Here is a 26503-nt window from a genome sequence, read left to right on the forward strand (position 1 = left end):
AAATACAGTGTAGACATTGTTAATGTTGTAAATGACTATTGTAGCTGGAAATATCTACATAGGCGTACAGAGGCCCATTATCAGCAACCATCACTAGATGTGCAAAAGAACACAAACACTGGACAGAGGAAGATTGGAAGAAAGTGTTGTGGACAGACAAATCTAAGTTTGAGATGTTTGGATCACAAAGAAGAACATTTGTGAAACGCAGAAAAATGAAAAGATGCTGGAGGAGTGCTTGATGCCATCTGTCAAACATGGTGGAGGCAATGTGATGGTCTGGGGGTGCTTTGGTGGTGGTAAAGTGGGAGATTTATACAGGGTCAAAGGGATCTTGAAGAAGGAAGGCACATAATTGGAGCCAATTTCCTCCTACAACAGGACAATGACCCAAAGCACAACTCCAAACTATGCAAGAAGTATTTAGGGAAGAAGCAGTCAACTGCTATTCTGTCTATAACGGAGTGGCCAGCGTAGTCACCGGATCTCAATCGTATTGAACTGCTGTGGGAGCAGCTTGACCGTATGGTACATGAGAAGTGCCCATCAAGCCAATCCAACTTGTGGGAGGTGCTTCAGGAAGCATGGGGTGAAATCTCTTCAGATTACCTCAACAAATTTGACAACTAGAATGCCAAAGGTCTGCAAGGATGTAATTGCTGCAAATGGAGGTTTCTTTAATGAAAGCAAAGTTTGAAGGACACAATTATTATTTAAATTTAAAAAATCATTATTTACAACCTTGTCAATGCCTTGAATATATTTCCTATTCATTTTGCAACCCGTTTCATGTATGTTTTCATGGGAAACAAGGACATTTCTAAGTGACCCAAACTTTTGAACGTTACTATATGTTTCACCGAGTCGTGGCTGAACGACAACATTAAGAACATACAGCTGGCAGGATAGAACATCAGCCTCTGGTAATACATGGGGCGGGGGCCTCTGCATATATGTAAACAACAGCTGGTGCACGATATCTAAGGAAGTTTTGAGGTTTTGCTCGCCTGAGGTAAAGTATCTCATAAAAAGCTGTAGACCACACTATTTACCTAAAAATAATTAATCTGCATTTTTCGTTGCTGTCTACATACCACCACAGACCGATGCTGGCACTAAAACCGCACTCAATGAGCTGGATACAGAAAAACGCACATCCAGAGGCAGTGCTCCTAGTGGCCGGGGACTTTAATGCAGGGAAACTTAAATCCGTTTTACCTCATTTCTATCAGCATGTTAAATGTGCAACCAGAGGGAAAACAATTCTAGACCATCATTACTCCACACACAGATACACGTACAAAGCTCTCCCTCGCCCTCCATTTGGCAAATCTGGCAAATCTGACCTCCTGATTCCTGCTTACTATCAACAATTTAAGCAGGAGGCACCAGTGACTCGGTCTATAAAAAAGTGGCCAGATGAAGCAGATGCTATGCTACAGGACTGTTTTGTTAGCACAGACTGGAATATGTTCCATGATTCTTTCGATGGCATTGAGGAGTACACCACATCAGTCACTGGCCTTATCAATAAGTACATCGAGGACGTCAGTGACTGTACGTACATACCCCAACCAGAAGTCATGGATTACAGTCATCATTCGCACTGAGCTAATGTGTAGAGCTGCAGCTTTCAAGGAGCGGGACTCTAACCAGGAAGCTTATAAGAAATCCCACTATGCCCTCTGATGAATCATCAAACAGGCAAAGCGTCAATACAAGACTAATACCAAATTGTATTACACCGGCTCAAACGCTCGTCGAATGTGGCAGGGCTTGCAAACTATTACAGACTACAAAGGGAAGCACAGCCGAGAGCTGCCCAGTGACACGAGACTACCAGACGATCTAAATAACTTCTATGCAATAAGGAACCACATGGCTTGATCAAACCTCCTGACCGATGAAATCGCAAATGCTAGCTCACCATGCATTATAGTCCTCCTCATTGTAGTAGAACCCCCCCCCCGCCCAAAATAGGTTGGTGTATTAGAATCAAAATTCACTAGATAGCTAACTTGATAGCATCGATAGCTAGCTATCGTGAGAAAGCTGATTTTGCCATTAATTCACGGGAATTAAACAAATAGATGCAATCCAGACCAGATCTATACACACTTGGCTATCTATAAAATATACAGGAGGTCTCTGCCAAGGCGACCTCACGGTGCCATGGCAACCACGGAACTCCAAAATTGTAGTGTTACTTTTCAAAGCGGCAGGTTTTAAAAGCATAGGTCCCCTGCCACTCTTGATGCCCTCTTGGAAAATAGAAATTACCCCCCTCCTCCCCCACCAAAAATCATCCTGCTTTCTGTTAGGAGAAGCAGACAGCCCCTCTCATCACAGTACCATATGTTATCTTCTATTTAATTCTCATTCAGAGCAGAACTAGACAAGCACTCAGACAGACAAACACACACACTCACATGCACGCACATAAAGAGGTGAGTGTGTGGAGAAGGTGTAAATCAGTGTGCCTGTCACATCCTCGTCCCCAGTGGATCCCAGTGTGTTCTAATCTGATTAGTGTAGAAGGGCTTTATGTTTGCTGTCAATCAAGGGTTGGGCTATCTGAAGGTCACAGCATCCTTCACACATCTGAACTGCTGGTGGAGTCAATTGGCACCTTTACAACCGGCACAGAAATGACAATTTGCCTGCACACACACTTTTGCCAACACAATTTGCCTATGCGTTAGCGATTACCATGGGCTTCTGCATGCATTAATGTGGGCATTTCAAAATGGGAATAACTTGACAGGTAATGTTGTTTACATTCACAGCAGTAGCAGGTTGTTCCATTCAAGATAAGGGAGGATATTTTTGTAATTTTATTTTATGAGCATGGCCGTATTTCTATTACAGCATATTGGATGACTATCATTCATATTCCATTCACCCAGTTCAATGTAACATTGATAGGTTTAGGCTACTACATGATACTCAAATTTGCCCTGTACCCATCATGAGGTTGCTACAACCTAGCCTATGAATGAAAGTTTATAATGTAGGTGCACAGGTCGAGAGACATATTGGAGTAATGAAGGTGACTCTTGCCTGCATCTAGCTGATCTGAGGTGTAGCTACATCTGTGACAGTCACATCTGTAGTCATGAAATGCTTTGAAAGGCTGGTCATGGCCATATCAACACCAACATTCCAGACATCCTGGACCCAGTCCAATTTGCATACTGCCTCAATAGATCCACAGGTGACGCTATTGCACTTCCCACTGCACTCTCCCACCTGGACAAAAGGAACAACTATGTGAGAGTGCTGTTCATTGAGTACAGCATAGCTTTCAACACCATAGTGCCCTCCAAGCTCATCCTAAACTCAGGACTAAACACCTCCCTCTGCAACTGGAGTGCGTGCTTTGTCCCCTCCTGTACTCCCTGTTCACCCACGACTGCGTGGCCTCACACAACTCCAACACCATCATTAATACATTTGCTAATGACACAACGGTGGTAGGCCTGATCACCGACGACGAGGCTGACACAACCTATCGGGTTATCGGGTTCTACAGCTGTACCATTGAGAGCATATTGACTTGCTGCATCACCGCTTGGTATGGCAACTACTTGGCATCAGACTGCAAGGCGCTACAGAGGGTGATGTGGGAGGCCCAGTACATCACTGGGGCGAGGCTCCCTGCCATCCAGAACTCTATACCAGTAGGTGTCAGAGGAAGGCCCTGAAAATGGTCATAGACCCAACCCCCCAAGCCATAGACAGTTCACTCTGCTACCACACAACAAGCGGTACAGGAGTGGAAAGTCTGGGACTAAAAGGCTCCTGAACAGCTTCGACCCACAAGCCATAAGACTGCTGAACAGTTAATCAAATGGCTACACGGACTATTTGCATTTACCCTTTTTTGCACTGACTCTCTACGGTACTCCTTGTATATAGCCTCATTATTGATATTTATTGTGATACTATTTTCTCTATGTATTTGCAAATGCTCTTACTTTTTAACCCTACATTGTTGGGAAAGAGCTCATAAGTAAGCATTTCATTGTAAAGTCTACGCATGTTGTATTTGGGGCATGTGATGAATACAATTTGATTCGATCAAATAAAATACGATTTTGTTTGGTTTAATTTGATTAATTATTAGTTTCTATTGGACAAATTCAGGTAGGTTCCTCCCTGTTTCGTTCTGTTTGCTTCCGTTTAAGAAACATTTTGCAACAGAATCAGCCAAATGAATATACCCCTGAACACCCAAACACAGAATTCACTGTTTGCTTCTGCTTATGAAAATTTTTGCAACAGAATTAGCTGAATTAATACACCCCTGATCACCGGCACACACAGTTTACTTTCAGCAGCCACGTACTGAATCATCCCTTCGCTCATTGTAAAATTCTATGTGCTCTCCTCCTCTAACCAACAGCTGTCTGTGACCAGGCGCCAACCTCTCCAAGCCAAACCTTCATACCATAACCGCTAATCGCTACACAGCCGACATCGTTGTCACCATATTAACATTATAGCCAACAAACTAGAACTAGCACATTAGTAATCCCACAATCCAATCCATGTGTGCAATCACACAGTACAGTTTACAGTAAACAGTTTAGCTGTTACACCGGTGATCCACGGTGGCAATAAATGTATAAATTCGAAAGATTACCTTGATTTGAAAGAGTTGTAGTGTTGGATAGCCTTAGCAAGCTAACTAACATAAATAGCATTCCTCTCTATTTGGGTCAGGTTATTGAGTAGGCTAAATTAGCTGCATTAGCTAAGTAAGTGAAAGGTAAATAACAAACACTGCAAAAAAGGTCAACATCAGGGAATATATTTATCGATATGTTTCCAGATATCTGACACTAATATGGAGTTAGTCCCCCCTTTACTGCTATAGCAAGTCCCCACAGCAATGCTCCAACATCTAGGGGAAAGCCTTCCCAGAAGAGTGGAGGCTGTTATAGTAGCAAAGGGGGACCAACTCCATATTAAAGCCCATGATTTTGGAATGAGATATTCAACGAGCAGGTGTAGTGCATCTATTATCTAAGCCTTTATACTTAGGCATATATTCAGAAATGCATCATATCTGTAGTCATCACCTGATCATATATAAAAAAAGATATACTTTCAATAGATATCCTTACATGATATGTAATATTAATCCTTGTAATTCTGATAAAAATGGGCTGAATCCAAATCATGAAATGTCCAGCTCCCAAATTATTTTACCTGTGGAGATCACAAGGCTGTGTGCTCAATTTTGTACACCTCTCAGCAACACGTGTGGCTGAAAAAGCCACTAATTTTAAGGGGTGTCCATACACTTTTGTATATATAGTGTAGCTACTCTACCTGCTTCATTCATGATAAGAAAACTAACTAGAATAAGCTAGCTAGCCAAGCTATAAAGGAGTTAGCTTATATTAATCAGGAATACAAAATATGTTTAAAGGTCTCCTTGGGGGTAAAAAAAAAAAAATCCTGAAGTGTAGGCAATTTCATTATTTTACATTATTTACTTATTTACTTACTTATTGGAATTCTATCAGTTACAGTGCTTTTAGCTTTTGGTTTGTGTGCAACTTTATCCGGAGGGAATACTGAAAGTATAGCTAGTGTCTGAAAGAATGATATGGATTAAATATTTGTCAAATTATTTAGCTAGCCTCAAAACTCAAAAAAGCATCAGGATTTGTCCTTATTTAGAATATCAAAATGTATATCAAGATCCTGATATGGACCTTAGTCAAGAGCATATGCATTGTATGTGCTGAGAAGATTTACTAAACTCAGCAAAAAAATAAAAGTCCTCTCACTGTTAACTGAGTTTATTTTCAGCAAACTTAACATGTGTAAATATTTGTATGAACATAACAAGATTCAACAACTGAGACATAAACTGAAGAAGTTCCACATACATGTGACTAACAGAAATTGAATAATATGTCCCTGAACAAAGGGGGGGGATAAAAATCAAAAGCAACAGTCGGTATCTGGTGTGGCCACCAGCTGCATTAAGTACTGCAGTGTGTCTCCTCCTCATGGACTGCACCAGATTTGCCCGTCCTTGCTATGAGATGTTACCCCACTCTTCCACCAAGGCACATGCAAGTTCCCGGACATTTCTGGGGGGAATGGCCCTCACCCTTCGATCCAACAGGTCCCAGACGTGCTCAATGGGATTGAGATCCGGGCTCTTCGCTGGCCATGGCAGAACACTGACATTCCTGTCTTGCAGGAAATCACATACAGAACGAGCAGTATGGCTGGTGGCATTGTCATGCTGGAGGGTCAGGATAAGCCTGCAGAATGGGTACCTCATGAGGGAGAAGGATGTTGTCCCTGTAAAGCACAGCATTGAGATTGCCTGCAATGACAACAAGCTCAGTCCAGTGATGCTGTGGCACACCGCCCCAAACCATGACGAACCCTCCACCTCCAAATTGATCCCGCTCCAGACTACTGGCCTCAGTGTAATGCTCATTCATTCGACGATAAACTCGATTCCGACCATCACCCCTGTTGAGACAAAACTGCGACTCGTCAGTGAAGAGCACTTTTTGCCAGTCCTGTCTGGTCCAGCGACGGTGGGTTTGTGCCCATAGGCGACGTTGTTGCCGATGATGTCTGGTGAGGACCTGCCTTACAATAGGCCTACAGGCCCTCAGTCCAGCCTCTGTCAGCCTATTGCGGACAGTCTGAGCACTGATGGAGGGATTGTGCATTCCTGGTGTAACTTGGGCAGTTGTTGTTGCCATCCTATACCTGTCCCGCAGGTGTGATGTTCGGATGTACCGATCCTGTGCAGGTGTTGATACACATGGTCTGCCACTACGAGGATGATCAGCTGTCTGTCCTGTCTCCCTGTAGCGCTGTTTTAGGCGTCTCACAGTACGGACATTGCAATTTATTGCCCTGGCCACATCTGCAGTCCTCATGCCTCCTTGCAGCATGCCTAAGGCACGTTCATGCAGATGAGCAAGAACCCTGGGCATCTTTCTTTTGGTATTTTCCAGAGTCAGTAGAAAGGCCTCTTTAGTGTCCTAAGTTTTCATAACTGTGACCTTAATTACCTACCGTCTGTAAGCTGTTAGTGTCTTAACAATTGTTCCACAGGTGCATGTCAATTTATTATTTATGGTTCATTGAACAGGCTTGGGAAACGGTGTTAAACCCAATGAAGATCTGTGAAGTTATTTGGATTTTACTAATTATCTTTGAAAGACAGGGTCCTGAAAAGGGGACGTTTCTTTTTTTGTTGAGTTTATGTAGGCCAACTGTCAGTACTTGTAATCTTATAAAGAAAACAAGATGTCCACATAGGCCTATCTCAGGATATCTAAGGAGTCTATATCCAGCCATACCATGTTTGATAGCCAGAGGGAATCGAGAATTTATTTGTGCATGAAAGAAAAATATGGATTTCATGTTTGTCAAATTATTGATAATGTGCTGAAAACTCAGAACTCCATCAGAAATAGTCCTTATTTTCAGCACATCAAAAAGCATATCAAGATCAGGATATGGACCTCAGCCAAGAGAAGCATATCTGGAAACAATATCGCTTCATATCTTGAATGTGCTGAGAAAACACAGCTATGCGACCTATACAGTCAGTATTTGTCAACATGATGAGAGAAAATAGGATGTCATATATCTCAGGATATTGAATGAGTCCTAATCCGGACACAGGAAATGTCCATGTGTGATATTCGAAGTTATTCCAATATCACATACTGTATGTCCACAAGATGCAATTGGATTCAGAATTTGTCACGATATGGTGCATATCCACAAAACTCTAAATATTTTGAAGAATATTAAAAACTTGTCATGAAAAGATATCCCCTGATATGGATTTCTCTCTCTCTCTCTCTCTCTCTCTCTCTCTCTCTCTCTCTCTCTCTCTCTCTCTCTTCCTCCCTCTCTCAATTCAATTCAATTGACTTTATTGACATGGCAAGTTCATTATTACTTACATTGTCAAATTATACATATAGAAAAATATATATTTATATAAAATATATATACTGTATATGTATATATATATAAATGGTGGGACCAACAGCAATAATAATAGTAGTAGTGGACATGGGATTACCATTAACAACAACAATATTAATCAGAACAACAATACATTAAAGCAATGGTAGTAGACCAGTGTCAATATGACTGAGAAGACAGATGACAGAGTATGAAAGACAAAACATAACGGGAAATATTATCGACATTACTTCTCACTCAGCACTTCTCACTGGCTGTCCCTCAGGTTGTGGCAGGAGGACACATATTTGGCTGCCAAAACTGCACATTTTCAAATTCTTTCAAATTCTTTCAAATTCTTTCAAATTCTTCTCTCTCTCTCTCTCTCTCTCTCTCTCTCTCTCTCTCTCTCTCTCTCTCTCTCTCTCTCTCTCTGCTGCTTCTCCCTAATTTTTGGAAGAAATTAATTTGTTCCAAACTCTTCTCTCCCTTTGAGCCAACTACTCACCACACTTTATGCACTGCAGTGCTACCTAGCTGTAGCTTATGCTTTCAGTACTAGATTAATTCTCTGATCATTTGATTGGATGGACAAGATGTTAGTTCATACTGTAAGAGCTCTGATAGGTTGGAGGATGTCGTACGGATAATTACTGTGATAATTACTCTGTAAGACTATGGAAAGGGGTGAGAACCACGAGCCTCCTGGGTTTTGTATTGAAGTCAACGTACCCAGAGGAGACGGCTACATCATGGTGCTGCCCTGGAGGGTGCTGTTGTGGCTACTCTAGACCTTCATTGCAAAAAATGTGTTCTAATCAGTTACTTGGCGGTATGTGAAGATAGTAAATCAAATCAAAATCAAATCAAATTTATTTATATAGCCCTTCATACATCAGCTGATATCTCAAAGTGCTGTACAGAAACCCAGCTTAAAACCCCAAACAGCAAGCAATGCAGGTGTAGAAGCACGGTGGCGAGGAAAAACTCCCTAGAAAGGCCAAAACCCTAGGAAGAAACCTAGAGAGGAACCAGGCTATGAGGGGTGGCCAGTCCTCTTCTGGCTGTGCCGGGTGGCGATTATAACAGAACATGGCCAAGATGTTCAAATGTTCATAAATGACCAGCATGGTCCAATAATAATAAGGCAGAACAGTTCTGGAGCAGCAGCACGGCCAGGTTGACTGGGGACAGCAAGGAGTCATCATGTCAGGTAGTCCTGAGGCATGGTCCTAGGGCTCAGGTCCTCCGAGAGAGAGAAAGAAAGAGAGAATTAGAGAGAGCACACTTAAATTCACACATGACACTGAATAGGACAGGAGAAGTACTCCAGATATAACAAACTGACCCTAGCCCCCCGACACATAAACTACTGCAGCATAAATACTGGAGGCTGAGACAGGAGGGGTCAGGAGACACTGTGGCCCCATCCGAGGATACCCCCAGACAGGGCCAAACAGGAAGGATATAACCCCACCCACTTTGCCATAGCACAGCCCCCACACCACTAGAGGGTGGTCAACCACCAACTTACCATCCTGAGTCAAGGCCGAGTATAGCCCACAAAGATCTCCGCCACGGCACAACCCAAGGGGGGGGGGGGGGGGGGGCGCCAACCCAGACAGGAAGATCACACCAGTGACTCAACCCACTCAAGTGACGCACCCCTCCCAGGGACGGTATGAAAGAGCCCCAGTAAGCCAGTGACTCAGCCCCTGTAATAGGGTTAGAGGCAGAGAATCCCAGTGGAAAGAGGGGAACCGACCAGGCAGAGACGGCAAGGGCGTTTCGTTGCTCCAGAGCCTTTCCATTCACCTTCCCATTCCTGGGCCAGACTACACTCAATCATATGACCCACTGAAGAGATGAGTCTTCAGTAAAGACTTAAAGGTTGAGACCAAGTTTGCGTCTCTTACATGGGTAGGCAGACCATTCCATAAAAATGGAGCTCTATAGAAGAAAGCCCTGCCTCCAGCTGTTTGCTTAGAAATTCTAGGGACAATTAGGAGGCCTGCGTCTTGTGACAGTAGTGTACGTGTAGTTATGTACGGCAGGACCAAATCAGAGAGATAGGTAGGAGCAAGCCCATGTAATGCTTTGTAGGTTAGCAGTAAAACCTTGAAATCAGCCCTTGCCTTGACAGGAAGCCAGTGTAGGGAGGCTAGCACTGGAGTAATATGATCACATTTTTTGGTTCTAGTCAGGATTCTAGCAGCCGTATTTAGCACTAACTGAAGTCTATTTAGTGCTTTATCCGGGTAGCCGGAAAGTAGAGCATTGCAGTCGTCTAACCTAGAAGTGACAAAAGCATGGATTAATTTTTCTGCATCATTTTTGGACAGAAAGTTTCTGATTTTTGCAGTGTTACGTAGATGGAAGAAAGCGGTCCTTGAAATGGTCTTGATATGTTCTTCAAAAGAGAGATCAGGGTCCAGAGTAACGCCGAGGTCCTTCACAGTTTTATTTGAGATGACTGTACAACCATTAAGATTAATTGTCAGATTCAACAGAAGATCTCTTTGTTTCTTGGGACCTAGAACAAGCATCTCTGTTTTGTCCGAGTTTAAAAGTAGAACGTTTGCAGCCATCCACTTCCTTATGTCTGAAACACATGCTTCTAGCGAGGGCAATTTTGGGGCTTCACCATGTTTCATTGAAATGTATAGCTGTGTGTCATCCGCATAGCAGTGAAAGTTAACATTATGTTTTCGAATGACATCCCCAAGAGGTAAAATATATAGTGAAAACAATAGTGGTCCTAAAACGGAACCTTGAGGAACACTGAAATTTACAGTTGATTTGTCAGAGGACAAACCATTCACAGAGACAAACTGATATCTTTCCGACAGATAAGATCTAAACCAGGCCAGAACTAGTCCGTGTAGACCTATTTGGGTTTCCAATCTCTCCAAAAGAATGTGGTGATCGATGGTATCAAAAGCAGCACTAAGGTCTTGGAGCACGAGGACAGATGCAGAGCCTTGGTCTGATGCCATTAAAAGGTCATTTTACCACCTTCACAAGTGCAGTCTCAGTGCTATGATGGGGTCTAAAACCAGACTGAAGCATTTCGTAAACATTGTTTGTCTTCAGGAATGTAGTGAGTTGCTGCGCAACAGCCTTTTCTAAAGTTTTTGAGAGGAATGGAAGATTCGATATAGGCCGATAGTTTTTTATATTTTCTTGGTCAAGGTTTGGCTTTTTCAAGAGAGGCTTTATTACTGCCACTTTTAGTGAGCTTGGTACACATCCGGTGGATAGAGAGCCGTTTATTATGTTCAACATAGGTGGGCCAAGCACAGGAAGCAGCTCTTTCAGTAGTTCAGTTGGAATAGGATTCAGTATGCAGCTTGAAGGTTTAGAGGCCATGATTATTTTCATCATTGTGTCAAGAGATATAGTACTAAAACACTTGAGCGTCTCTCTTGATCCTAGGTCCTGGCAGAGTTGTGCAGACTCAGGACAACTGAGCTTTGAAGGAATATGCAGATTTAAAGAGGAGTACGTAATTTGCTTTCTAATAATGATGATCTTTTCATCAAAGAAGTTCATGAATTTATCACTGCTGAAATGAAAGCCATCCTCTCTTGGGGAATGCTGCTTTTTAGTTAGCTTTGCGACACTATCAAAAAGGAATTTCGGATTGTTCTTATTTTCCACAATTAAGTTAGAAAAATAGGATGATCGAGCAGCAGTAAAGTTTCTTCGGTACTGCACGGTACTGTCTTTCCAAGCTAGTCGGAAGACTTCCAGTTTGGTGTGGCGCCATTTACGTTCCAATTTTCTGGAAGCTTGCTTCAGAGCTCGGGTATTTTCTGTGTACCAGGGAGCTAGTTTCTTATGAGAAATGTTTTTAGTTTTTAGGGGTGCAACTGCATCTTGGGTATTGCGCAAGGTTAAATTGAGTTCCTCAGTTAGGTGGTTAACTGATTTTTGTCCTCTGGCGTCCTTGGGTAGACATCAAGGACATGGAACGACATCAAGGAATCTTTGTGTTGTCTGTCAATTTATAGCACAATTTTTGATGTTCCTTGGTTGGGGTCTGAGCAGATTATTTGTTGCAATTGCAAACGTAATAAAATGGTGGTCCGATAGTCCAGGATTATGAGGAAAAACATTAAGATCCACAACATTTATTCCATGGGACAAAATTTGGTCCAGAGTATGACTGTGACAGTGAGTGGGTCCAGAGACATGTTGGACAAAACCCACTGAGTCGATGATGGCTCCGAAAGCCTTTTGGAGTGGGTCTGTGGACTTTTCCATTTGAATATTAAAGTCACCAAAGATTAGAATATTATCTGCTATGACTACAAGGTCCGATAGGAATTCAGGGAACTCAATGAGGAACGCTGTATATGGCCCAAGAGGCCTGTAAACAGTAGCTATAAAAATTGATTGAGTATAGTATAGTTTTATCTATGTTTCACTATTTAATTTTTCTGAAATCACTGAGTAGGATGGTCCTCCCCTTCCTCCTCTGAGGAACTTCCACTGACACACAGACACCAATCCAGCAGCATGACCTCAGCTTGCATTGCAACTAGCATAATCTCAAACAGCATTACACTAATGTGGTTTTTGGACACAACGTTTCTGATATTGAGGAAGTAGTGGCGTTTTTCCCGACACTACATATTGTGTTGTCTAATCAGACATCTCAATGATAACACATCCAATCCAAACACAGCATTTACTACAGTGTATGCTCGCTTTGCAGTACTCAGATCCTGCTTCTGTCTGTAATAACCCCTCTAAGGATATGAATGAGTTACAGCCTGAGTCTGTGGCTCATGCCAAGGATGTCAATGAGCTCAGGCTCACTGGAAATGACTGGGGAACTATGGCTGTGCTGTGAAGCAAGGTGGTAGAACTGACATGTCACAGTGTGTAAGAGGAGATGGAAATGTATGGAAGCTTTTGGTGGTGTTAATCACCAAAACGGTAGTTATTGATTTACTGTACTCTGCTCCACTCCCTTCATTAAGCCATCCATTTCCTTGGTTAACTGACTCTCCTCTCCTCTCCTCTCCTCTCCTCTCCTCTCCTCTCCTCTCCTCTCCTCTCCTCTCCTCTCCTCTCCTCTCCTCTCCTCTCCTCTCCTCTCCTCTCCTCTCCTCTCCTCTCCTCTCCTCTCCTCTCCTCTCCTCTCCTCTCCTCTCCTCTCCTCTCCTCTCCTCTCCTCTCCTCTCCTCTCCTCTCCTCTCCTCTCCTCTCCTTTGTTCTCCTCTCCTCTCCTTTGTTCTCCTCTCCTCTCCTTTGTTCTCCTCTCCTCTCCTTTGTTCTCCTCTGCTCACCTTTCATCTGCTCTCCTCTCCTCACCTTTCCTCTGCTCTCCTCTCCTCACCTTTCCTCTCCTCTCCTCTCCTCTCCTCTGCTCTGCTCTCCTTTGTTCTCCTCTGTTCTCCTCTGCTCACCTTTCATCTGCTCTCCTCTCCTCACCTTTCCTCTGCTCTCCTCTCCTCTCCTCTCCTCTCCTCTCCTCTCCTCTCCTCTCCTCTCCTCTCCTCTCCTCTCCTCTCCTCTCCTCTCCTCTCCTCTCCTCTCCTCTCCTCTCCTCTCCTCTCCTCTCCTCTCCTCTCCTCTCCTATCCTATCCTATCCTATCCTATCCTATGCTCTTCTCTCTCCAGCTGCTTCGAGGATGATGAGCCACCTTGTGTAGAGGAAATTGAGTACCTGAATGACAGCTTCCCCGAGCCCAACAGAAATGATCTGGACTCTGAGGTCAATGGCAACACATCCAGCGCTGAGGAGGAGGAAGATGATGAGGAAGAGCACCAGACAACCGGGAACAGTCGACGACGCTCAATGAAGTCCCGCCTCTATCCTCACTTGATAGGCCAAGAGACTCTGAACATCAAGAGGAGCCCATGCAATGGGATGAACATTTCAAATGGACAATATCTGAGCTAAGGTCTCACAAGGACATTCCCCCAAAGCACTTATTTCATTTTTTTAATAATGCATTTGATTATGGAAATTCTAATGTATATGGTTGCTAAGTTAGTGGCTATTTCCCTTAGGCTTTCAGAACAGTGGATATATAAACTATAGCAGTAGAATAGTGGACAATGGCTTTGTATGGTTTGTATATGCCTTTGTATGAGATGCATGTGAAGGACAGCCCGGCATGACGTGGGCTTGTTGAGGCCATATTCTCCACAGAGAGCCTACTGTAAATGGGTATATGGGTGAAGTAGGGTACTAGACAGTATTATATTATATGAGATTATATTTATATTATTTGTGTATAGTAAATGTATCAAATACATCAGAAATAGGGTGGGGCTGTCACAATGTTTACCTATTATTTACATGCAGTATGATCTAAGTTCCAAAATAACAAGCCACCATAAGCATTGTTATATTTTTAACATTCATAACCTGCAATGCATTTACATAGTGCTAACCAGCAAACTGTAGTTACTTTGGGGGAAAATATATTTATATTTTTTGAAATGATATAAATATGAAGTATTTGTATAACTAAACACATTTTGCTAGTTGACCGTTTTCATAATGTCTAAAGACGATAGTATTGAGTAGTAACTGTTCGTTATACATGTTCCATTCTCCTTCCTCTTAAATATGTTGGAGCCGAAGAGCACTACAATAAAATAGACTTGTATTGAATCAGTCGTTCCTTGTGTATTACTTGATATTGTACTGTACACGCCATCACAGCCAAGTAGTCGGGTCCTACGGTCCTACCGCTCAGTTCTGTTGGAAAAATACAATGTAAGAAGAAAACCTTTGAGGAAACTGTGAAGTGTGTCACACAGCCACCAAAAGAAAAGGAACGGTGATCCATGGGGAGGGGGTTCACGTTTCCACCGCCCTGCATCAGAGATTCCAATCCAGATCTGCTCAACCGTCTCCCACAGACAGGAAGCCAACAGGAACACTGACCTCCACAGCGGCTCACTGGCCTTGCCACACACTGCATTATTCCAGGCAGACTGATAGATTTGTCTTATTTTGGCTGGCCTGGCTTCCTTGGCATTGTGAGGATCCTTTCAGTGTGTCCCGAGGAGCAGAGGAATCAGAGGCTTCATCCCAAATGGCACCCTATTCCCTATTTAGTGCGGTACTTTTGACAAGGGCCCTGATAAAAAATAGTGCACTAAATAGCGAATAGGGTGCCATCTGGGACAAAGCCAGAGGCTGTCAGGCTCTCTCACAATGACATTGGGCTACTTGCAGTGTGGCCCTGTAGGCTCTTAGCTAATCCTATCACTACAGACTCAATGGGCAGACCTGCACACTGACATTGGGGCCCTGAAGGTTGATGGTTCATTGTTACTGTTGACCCCCCCCCCAAGGCTGTAGCCATTATAGCTAGATTATATAATATATTGCTATTCATCACATGTAGTACACTGATAGTTGCAGCTGTGCTTAACTGTTGACACATATTGCAGTCTTGAAAAGTCCACCCTTTTGTTAGAGAAAAACCATGAAAACACAATTTCCTTGGCTCTGATCATCAACTCTCCTGCAGCATATCAATTTCCAGGTGAGAAGATGTGGTACTGTCCAGTAGGTTATAGGAAATTACTGATACAGGCTGATGCGGATGCCACCTTGGCGTGATGAATGTCAGCGCTTCGCCAGCGTTTCTTGGCTGAACCAGTCAGAATCTTCATTGCATCCTGGGTGTTAGTTTTGTTGGATGACCTGAGGCATCTGACAGTCCGTTAGCATAAGAGTGGATTAAATGTTGAATATGGCCATTTGGAGACGAGATAAACTGTGAAAAGATACTGATAAATACAGTAATTCATCCGTCTAGCATGAAGTGGTTTTCTGGTCGTTAGTCTCATAAAAACAGTCTCCAGTGGATCGGCTACAGAATATAACACTATAGGCAGCTATCTGCTTGATGTCGTCTTTTTATTGTTCTATTCATACGCTGTGTCAGAGTTTGATCAATTTGAATAGACGTAATGACTTAGCTATGACCTACACGCCTGCCTTTACTGCGACACGTAACGAATGCAGCGCAGTGCCCAGCACTGTCCTGTAATCTCATTCCCTTTGCAGATAGATGGTCTAATTAGATCCTGGTGAGCTACCTGATCACAGAGAGGTAAGCCAGCCTTCATTGGCATGCTGCGAGCAGAGCTAGGACTAGTTCCGCCTGCACACACGACTGCATTTCTTAATTAGTGTTTCATTCCAGCACTGCCTGACTCTTCATAGCTGATTCAGTCCACCATTACGTCCCAGGCACCGCCTGCCCTCCGTATAGGGAAGCCCTGTAGAGAGGCCTTCAAAGCTACAGTTGAAGTCGGAAATTTACATACACCTTAGCTACATTTAAACTCAGTTTTCACAATTCCTGACATTTAATCCCAGTAAAAATGCCCTGTCTTAGGTCAGTTAGGATCACCCCTTTATTTTAAGAATGTAAAATGTCAGAATAATAGTAAAGACAATGATTTATTTCAGCTTTTATTTATTTATTCACATTCCCAGTGGGTCAGAAGTTTACATACACTCAATTAGTATTTGGTAGCATTGCCTTTAAATTGTTTAACTTGGGTCAAACGTTTCGGGTTGACTTCCACAAGCTTCCCACAATAAGTTGGGTGAATTTTGGCCCATTCCTCCTGACAGAGCTGGGGTAACTGAATCAGGTTTGTAGGCCTCCTAGCTCGCACACGCTTTTTCAGTTCTGCCCACAAAATTTCTAGGGCTTTGAGGTCAGGGCTTTGTGATGGCCACTCCAATACTTTGACTTTGTCCTTAAGCCATTTTGCCACAACTTTGGAAGTATGATTGGGGTCATTGTCCATTTGGAAGACCCATTTGCGACCAAGCTTTAACTTCCTGACTGATGTCTTGATGTCTTGAGATGTTGCTTCAATATATCCACATCATTTTACCCCCTCGTGATGCCATCTATTTTCTGAAGTACACCAGTCCCTCCTGCAGCAAAGCACCACCACAACATGATGCTGCCACCTCCATGCTTCACGGTTGGGATGGTGTTCTTCAACTTGCAAGTAGTTTAAGTAATTTAACATGAAGATTGGTACAGTTTTATTTTTGGCTTATTGGATTGAAATGAAATGATACTAGATTACTTTAGAAAAAAAATAGGCATTGACTGATCAGATCAAATGATGACATAAAGAGCCGCTGTGTTGAAATGCCATGCGATGTTCAACAGTGAGAATCGCAGAATGGTGAACTTAACTAAACGACTGAGAGTTTGACTGTGTGATATTAGATTGCTTCTTGTGTAAATATTTTCTGTCTGGATTTTCATGATTTGTTTAATGATGATGGTTATTACGGCAATTTTTGTTCATCAGCCCAGAGGACATTTCTCCAAAAAGTACGATCCTTGTCCCCATGTGCAGTTGCAAACCGTAGTCGGGCTTTTTTATGGTGGTTTTGGAGCAGTGGCTTCTTTCTCGCTGAGTGGCCTTTCAGGTTATGTCAATATAGGACTCTTTTTAATGTGGATATAGATACTTTTGTACCTGTTTCCTCCATCATCGTCACAAGGTCCTTTGCTGTTGTTCTGGGATTGATTTGCACTTTTCGCACCAAAGTACGTTCATGTCTAGGAGACAGAATGCATCTCCTTCCTGAGCGGTATGACGGCTGTGTGGTCCCATGGTGTTTATACTTGCATACTACTGTTTATACAGATGAACGTGGTACCATCAGTGATTTGGAAATTGCTCCCAAGGATGAACCAGACTTGTGGAGGTCTATAATTTTTTTTCTGAGGTCTTGGCTGATTTCTTTTGATTTTCCCATGATGCTAAGCATAGAGGCACTGAGTTTGAAGATAGGCCTTGAAATACATCCACAGGTACACCTCCAATTGTAAATTAGCCTATCAGAAGCTTCTAAAGCCTTGGCATAATTTTCTGGAATTTTCCAAGCTGTTTAAAGGCACAGTCAACTTAGTGTATGTAAACTTCTGACCTACAGTGAATTATAAGTGAAATAATCTGTCTGTTAACAATTGTTGGAAAAATGACTTGTGTCATGCACAAAGTAGATGTCCTATCCGACTTGCAAAAACGATAGTTTGTTAACAAGAAATTTGTGGAGTGGTTGAAAAACAAGTTTTAATGACTCCAACCGAAGTGTATGTAAACATCCGACTTCAACTGCATATGATCATGTCTATGACATTACATTAGACTAATTATTTGCTTTGGAGATGCCCTCTTCCACATCCTCAGTCTTCAGCGGTTAAGATTGATATTTTATGCATTTTTTTGCAGATGAATGTTGAGTAATCCAGGTCAATGGCTTTCATAAGGGTGCAACACTAGTACATGTGAGATTTGGTTTCTGCTTCACGCGTTATTCTAGATTTTTCTCCATGTTGTACTATCAGGGAATTGCTCATGATAAGTGCATGCTCTTTTGTTGAAAATACGTAATTGCAGAACATTTGTAGAGTATTCATGAGTTGTTACATCATGGTTTAGTCAGCAGCATACCACCCTGCATACCACTGCTGGCTTGCTTCTGAAGCTAGCAGGGTTGGTCCTGGTCAGTCCCTAGATGGGAATGTGTTCTCACTCAACTTACCTGATAAAATAACAACTATTGATTGATCTTCCACAATAGTGCACTCATCAATAAAAATACATACTTCATTCTAATATCTGAATTAGTTCTCTACCTCATATCAATGTGGAATATTTCTGAAGCAAACAGACTTGGATTGCTTTACAAAGGTTAGAATCTGAGGAACATGCCAGTGAATTAGTTAATAGATACTGTTAGAGAGAAAAAAGCATATTCTTCGATCTGCAGCCTGCAGAGAGGGAACTGTGTGTCTGCCCAATATCATTGTTTCTCTGTATCTCAATTTGTTGATCATGACTGATTGAGTTGGAGACTTTCCCACTGGCCTGCTACACCAAATCACCACATTAATCAAATGGCTGCCCGGACTATTGAAACTGACCCCCTTTATATTGTATTTATTTATCTATTTTCTTTGCACTGTCTCTCTTGCACTGACTCTATGCACACTCACTTGACTTTACCCACACACACACACACACACACACACACACACACACACACACACACACACACACACACACACACACACACACACACACACACACACACACACACACACATGCATATTGACGGCACACACTTACATATAGACACACTTTCAAACCTCACATATTTTTTTATTTTGACCTTTATTTAACCAGGCAAGTCAGTTAAGAACAAATTCTTATTTTCAATGACGGCCTAGGAATGCTATATGCTATATGCTGCTGCTACTCTGTTCATTATATATTCCCAATTGCCTAGTCACATTTACCATATGTACATGAACTTACTGTACTAACTCAATTACCTCAACTACCTCGTACTCCTGCACATTATAGCCTCGTTACTCTTTTTATTGTGTTACTATCTCCTTTTTTATTTAGCAAATATTTGTCTTACTTTTTATCTTTGCATTGTTGGGAACATGCTCGTAAGTAAGCATTTCACAGTATAATCTACACCTGTTGTATTCAGTGTGCATTTGCCCAATAAAATGTCTGCAGCATTGAAGGTCCCCAAGGACACTGTGGCCTCCATCATTCTTAAGCGGAAGAAGTTTGGAACCCCCAACCACTAGAGTAGGCCACCAGGCCAAACTGAGCAATCAGGGGGGAAGGGCTTTGGTCAGGGAGGTGACCAAGAACCCGATGGTCACTCTGACAGAGCTCTAGAGTTCCTCTGTGAAGATTGGAGAACCTTCCAGAAGGACAACCATCTCTGCAGCAGAGACCTAAAAATAGCTGTGCAGCAACGCTTCCTATCCAATATGACATAGCTTGAGAGAATCTGCAGAGAAGAATGGGAGAAACTCCTCAAATACAGGTGTGCCAAGCTTGTCCAAGAAGCATATCCAAGAAGACTCAAGGCTGTAATCACTGAAAAACGGTGTTTCAACAAAGTACTGAGTTAAGGATCTGAATACTTATGTAAATGTGATATTTTCGTTTTTATTTTATTTGTATAAATGTGCAAACATTTCTAAAAACGTGTTTTTTTGTCATTATGGGGTATTGTGCATAGATTGGCGGAAAGGCGGAACCCCCCCCCCCAATTTAATCCATGTTTAAATAAGGCTGTAGAGTTTTAAAAAAGATATGTAAAAAGTCAAGGGGTCTGAATACTTCCCGAATGCACTGTACTTGAATAGAAATAGAAGCATTTGGGTTTTGTGAGTCCACCAGATCAGAGGCAGATCAGAGGCAGTAGGGAGGATCAGGGGTGTTATCTTGATTAGTGGGTGAATTGGACCATGTTCCTGTCCTGCTAAGCATTCAAAATGTAACGAAAAAATGTGGGTGTCAGGGAAAATGTATGGAGTAAAAAGTGCGTTATTTTCTTTAGGAATGTAGTAATGTCACGCCCTGACCATAGTTTGCTTTGTATGTTTCTGAGTGGGCATTCTATGTTGGATGTCTAGTTTGTCTGTTTCTGTGTTTGGCCTGATATGGTTCTCAATCAGAGGCAGGTGTTAGTTGTTGCCTCTGATTGGGAACCATATTTAGGTAGCCTGTTTTGTCATTGTGGGTGGTGGTGATTGTCTATGTTAGTTGTTTGTGTCAGCACATTTGGTATATAGCTTCACGGTCGTTATTCATTTATGGTTTTGTTCAGTTTACTTTGTTTTCGTCATCCATTAAAATGATGCGCTTTGGTCCGCTTCTTACGAAGCTTTGGTCCGCTTCTTACGACGATCGTGACAAGTAAAGTAAAAGTTTACAAAAAATAGAAATAGTATTACAACAATTGGACACCATGAAATTGGGGAGAAAAAGGGGTTAAATTGATTTTTTTAAATAAATAGATATATATAAAAATGTAAATGTAAGCAAATCAATCCAGACCGGTCCACAGGTTTTAAAGTTTGAATGGCGTTTCTAGCTTAAATGGTGTAAGAGGAGTAGCGTGAAGAAGAAGAAGTATGACGAAGATGTAAAGTTTGGACTTTTGCTTCGTAAGTCCCACCTAATAACAATCAATATTTAGATTAACCTAAACTACAATAAATCAGGTGAGTATTCAACCATATTGGAAATGTTACGATAAGAATGGTGCATGATTAGCCAATGGAGATGACATTTTCCTTAAATTGACTCGGCCCTGTTTTCATTATCCTGATTTATTGTTGTAACTGTTGCTCTAATCCAATTTCATTCCATGTCTTTAAGAGCTCTCAGAACTCTCTGATGGTGACCATTCCACATTGATTGCCAAGTTCCCTGCATCTGAAATTCCATTATCAGCCACCACAGGGATTATCTGTAATTGAGATTTAATCAGAGCCTGTACTGTCCAATGCCTGATATCAGTGCTGGATGCACCTGCTCAGTAATGATGGTTCAATAACAACATATATCAAAAACACTTTGGTCTCAGATATGTTTTAGCGGTTGCATTTTGACAACAGATGTGTCGCAGTGGGTGTGGTGATTTTTGATGGTTAAATGAAATTGGTCCAATCCTCCAAACGAATTAAAAACACCTTTTTAATGACAATGCAATGCTGGGCTTATCAGCAACATAGAAATCCCCTCAGCAAAGCAAGTTCGTTTTTTTGGGGGTGTCGATGCACTTTGACTAATTCAACTCTCTCGCCAGTTTTCTGTCCACAGAAATGTCCTATTGATTCTTCTATACAGCCCTGTTTGGTGCCAATTGTGTTCTCTTTCGATGGACTCAACTATTCTCTGTTCAGCCATTTCTGTTAGTTTTACATATGGCAGGTACTTTTCAACACTTCAAAAACATAACTGCTTGAGAACCACTGTATGTTCCTCAGAACCTACTGACTCTAGCATCAGGGCAGAGAGAGGTCAAGGCATTTTCTAGACATGTTAACATAAACACATCCTGCACACTGCCATACAAGAGTCTGCAACAGAACATAATGACTTCACATGTCAAGGTTTAGTTTAATTATTCATGTTTGGCTCATGTTTCTTTCAGTATTTTTCAGCATCCCCACCTTCTTCTCTGATGAGCACATGCTTTATTCATTACCGAACAAACACATTTCATTTTCAACGGGAAGATATCACTCAAAGTATCCTCTTATTCTTTTTGGAATTCCTAGGGCAATGGCTTACATCTGCTAAGTAAATAGAAGTACACAGGTAGGGAAGGTACACTATATATACAAAAGTATGTGGACACCCCTTCAAATTAGTGGATTCTGCTATTTCAGTCACACCGGTTGCTGACAGCTCATGAAATCGAGCACACAGCCATGAAATCTCCATAGATAAACATTGGCAGAAGAATGGCCTTACTGAAGCGCTCAGTGACTTTCACTGTAGCACCGTCATAGGCCACACAAGCTTACAGAATCGGACCGCCGAGTGCTGAAGTGCGTAGTGTGTAAAAATCCTCGCTGGCAACACTCACTACCGAGTTCCAAACTGCCTCTGAAGCAACGTCAACACAATAACAGTTCGTCGGGAGCTTAATGAAAGGGCTTTCCTTGGCCGAGCAGCTGCACACAAGCCTAAGATCACCATGTGCAATGCCAAGCGTCAGCTGGAGTCGTGTAAAGATCGCCACCATTGGACTCTGAAGCGATGGAAATGCGTTCTCTGGAGTGATGAATCCCTCTTCGCCATCTGGCAGACCCACGGACGAATCTCGGTTTGGCAGATGCCAGGAGAATGCTACCTGCCCGAATGCATAGTGCCAACTGTAAAGTTTGGTGGAGGAGGAATAATGGTCTGGGGCTGTTTTTCATGTTACGGGCTATGCCACTTAGTTCCAGTGAAGGGAAATCTTAACACTATAGCATACAATTACATTCTAGACAATTCTGTGCTTCCAAATTTGTGGCAACAGTTGTTCAACTCCATTGAACAACTCAAAATACCGACTGCGAGCCTGGTCTAATCGCCCAACATCAGTGCCAACCTCACTAATGCTCTTGTGGCTGAATGGAAGCATGTCCCTGCAGCAATGTTCCAACATCTAGTGGAAAACCTTCCCAGAAGAGTGTTACAGCGGCTAATGGGGGACCAACTCTATATTAATGCCCATGATTTTGGAATGAGATGTTCACATACTTTTGGTCATGTATTGCAGGTAGGTAGGCGTTGTAGTGAATAATGCATTGGTCAGACAGACCGCCCACATTATTGACTATTCTTTCCTTGTCACTTCATTATTCTGTCTTAGCTGTTGTGTGTTCCCATTTCAGCTCTGTTGCTGTCAAAGCAGATCCAGTCTAGGTTGCTCAATAAGTTTGCTGGTCGTTCCCTCCTATTCTTGTCAACTTTACATGCACGTCCTCCAAAGGCTGTTCTGAGACAACACTTCTCATATGTTGCTGACATAACAACATATTTTTGGTGATCACTCGCTACTTTGGTTATGTCAATGTAATACACAGATGATTATACTAATCCCTATAATAATTGTCCTAAATCTACAGATCGCTCTTTGTCGCTTCAATAATTGTGCAGAAGGTTCACTGTTCATCTAACAGGCACCTAATAAAGTGCCTGTTAGATTTCTTAAAAAATAAATTTCTTAAAAAATGTGACTCCCTCAAATAACTGTTTAGTGCCACACATCCAGTCTGTCTGTCTCTGCTCCAGCACACACATTGCTTTCAACTGTGCCTTAGATTTGGGCATCTCTGTACCTGGCGATAAGAGACGAAGAATAGAGCTACATCAAATTACCGGTGTTAAATTTGCCTGTAGTGCATAATTGACCACTTTTCCTGTTCATGGTGGATGGGGATAGTATTCTACCCTTAGGAAACCACAGGGAACTTTCCAAATGTGCACTACCCACAATAATGAATGTCTGGCAGAGAGAGAGTGAGGTGGCTTTTAGAGCCAGACTGGAGGAAAGCACAAGAACAGAGCACAGGATTGAAGAAAACATCCCTGGCCTTAATAGTTGGGTGAAAGTGGTCCACATACTATGAAACGTCACGTTGACTCCTCACACAGAACCTGCGTTGAGAAGTTGTTCTTTGTGTAGTTGAAAGAGTACATCATTTCAAAGTCGTTGGTTTAAAAAAGCAATGTTGATTAGATCATCATTTCTAAAGAAGTTGGTGTATGTGCTTAATCGGTCGTGCTGCATAGCGACCAAAGCAAGAAGTTCATGGAGCAGGATATGTTTTGGCTAAAGGCCATCTGGATGTAGTTAAGTCTACTTGCATACAGTATATGGCCCATTAACCCACTCTCACTGGGAACAGTCCCTTGTACAAGACCAAGAACATTTCATGCCTGATTAACACTTGCCTGATTGTATTGGGCATTGGCAATCTTCACTGTTAAAGTTTTTTGGGGGGTGAGAGTTAGTTGTTAGTTCACTGCACCAAATCCCTCTTTCAACTTGAATCTAAGCATCTGCTTTTCAAAATGAAATATTCGCTTTTTATAGGATTTTCATGTAAAATGTTGTTAATACAATCAACTTCACTTAATAATAAAAACGGTTCAAAACTGATAACTACTGAACCAAAATGATGCAGTGCCTACTATATATACTAGGCACTGCATCATTTTGGTTCAGTAGTTATCAGTTATCAGTATATATAGTTTGATAAGTGCTGAACACGGTCCATTTCTATATTTTTGGCATACATTTATGTTGGAAGGCAAAACCAAATCCTCTAATGGATGTGGCTGTAAATATGTCACGACTTCTGCCAAAGTCGATGCCTCTCCTTGTTCGGGCGGTGCTCAGCGGTCGACGTCGCCGGTCTTCTAGCCATCGCCGATCCATTTTTCATTTTCCATTTGTCTTGTCTTGTTTTCCCACACACCTGTTTCTCATTTCCCTCATGATATGTGTTGTGTATTTACCCACTGTTTTCCCCAATGTCTTTGTGTGGTATTGTTTATTCTGTGTTCATGTATGCGCACTTTAGGCTGTCACGCAGGGTTATGTTTAGCCCGTATTTTATATTTTGTGTTCGTTTGTGTCATGTGCGTTTGGTTCGCCAAATAAAAGTCTCTTTGTTACTACCAACTATCTGCTCTCCTGCGCCTGACTCCCTACAGCCCTTCACGCATACCTTGACAAAATAATACGGATCATTCTCATCAGCCAGTGTGCTTCAATAAGACAAAGTGGAAACAGTTATTCTATGTTCTACCATTTGGATTACAGTGTAGTGTACAATGCACTGCTGAAATACCTGGGTTTTATATAACAATATTCCACTCATTATCAGAATTTCATTGATACACTTTAAACTGATGCATTTCATTGATATACTGTAAGCTGATGAATTTTAAGGGGACATACAGGCGAGGCTGTATCAGTTGACAAGCCACGTAGAGAAGGTGATCTTGTACAATGTTGCCTGGAGCAGAAATGGCATACAAATCCGTGCTACCTTTTTACAGTCGCCAACTCCTTCACCGTACCCTATCTCTGATGACTTGTCTTACGTACAGTGGGGCAAAAACGTATTTAGTCAGCCACCAATTGTGCAAGTTCTCCCACTTAAAAATATGAGAGAGGCCTGTAATTTTCATCATAGGTACACTTCAACTATGACAGACAAAATGAGGGAAAAAAATCCAGAGAATCACATTGTAGGATTTTTTATGAATTTATTTGCAAATTATGGTGGAAAATAAGTATTTGGTCACCTACAAACAAGCAAGATTTCTGGCTCTCACAGACCTGTAACTTCTTCTTTAAGAGGCTCCTCTGTCCTCCACTTGTTACCTGTATTAATGGCACCTGTTTGAACTTGTTATCAGTATAAAAGACACCTGTCCACAACCTCAAACAGTCACACTCCAAACTCCACTATGGCCAAGACCAAAGAGCTGTCAATGGACACCAGAAACAAAATTGTAGACCTTCACCAGGTTGGGAAGACTGAATCTGCAATAGGTAAGCAGCTTGGTTTGAAGAAATCAACTGTGGGAGCAATTATTAGGAAATGGAAGACATACAAGATCACTGATAATCTCCCTCGATCTGGTTCTCCACGTAAGATCTCACCCCGTGGGGTCAAAATGATCACAAGAACGGTGAGCAAAAATCCCAGACCCACACGGGGGGACCTATGAATGACCGGCAGAGAGCTGGGACCAAAGTAACAAAGCATATCATCAGTAACACACTACGCCGCCAGGGACTCAAATCCTGCAGTGCCAGACGTGTCCCCCTGCTTAAGCCAGTACATGTCCAGGCCCGTCTGAAGTTTGCTAGAGAGTATTTGGATGATCCAGAAGAAGACTGGGAGAATGTCTTATGGTCAGATGAAACCAAAATATAACTTTTTGGTAAAAACTCAACTCGTCGTGTTTGGAGGACAAAGAATGCTGAGTTGCATCCAAAGAACACACCATACCTACTGTGAAGCATGGGGGTGGAAACATGATGCTTTGGGGCTGTTTTTCTCCAAAGGGACCAGGGCGACTGATCCGTGTAAAGGAAAGAATGAATGGGGCCATGTATCGTGAGATTTGAGTGAAAACCTCCTTCCATCAGCAAGGGCTTTGAAGATGAAATGTGGCTGG

At 42.2% G+C, this 26503-nt stretch overlaps 1 protein-coding gene across 1 annotated transcript in view; it reads left to right on the forward strand.

The window, feature by feature from the left end:
- Positions 1 to 14603, forward strand: part of agbl1 (AGBL carboxypeptidase 1) — a 150901-nt gene extending 136298 nt beyond the window's left edge. Inside the window, exon 24 of the mRNA XM_020456014.2 lies at positions 13601 to 14603. Coding sequence (XP_020311603.1) covers positions 13601 to 13883 — 283 coding nt within the window. The 3' untranslated portion in view covers positions 13884 to 14603. The remainder of the gene's footprint in view (positions 1 to 13600) is intronic.
- Positions 14604 to 26503: the final 11900 nt, after the last annotated feature.

The sequence above is a fragment of the Oncorhynchus kisutch genome, linkage group LG22 (genome assembly GCF_002021735.2).
Source record: "Oncorhynchus kisutch isolate 150728-3 linkage group LG22, Okis_V2, whole genome shotgun sequence".
In the NCBI taxonomy this organism is placed as follows: Eukaryota; Metazoa; Chordata; class Actinopteri; order Salmoniformes; family Salmonidae; genus Oncorhynchus; species Oncorhynchus kisutch.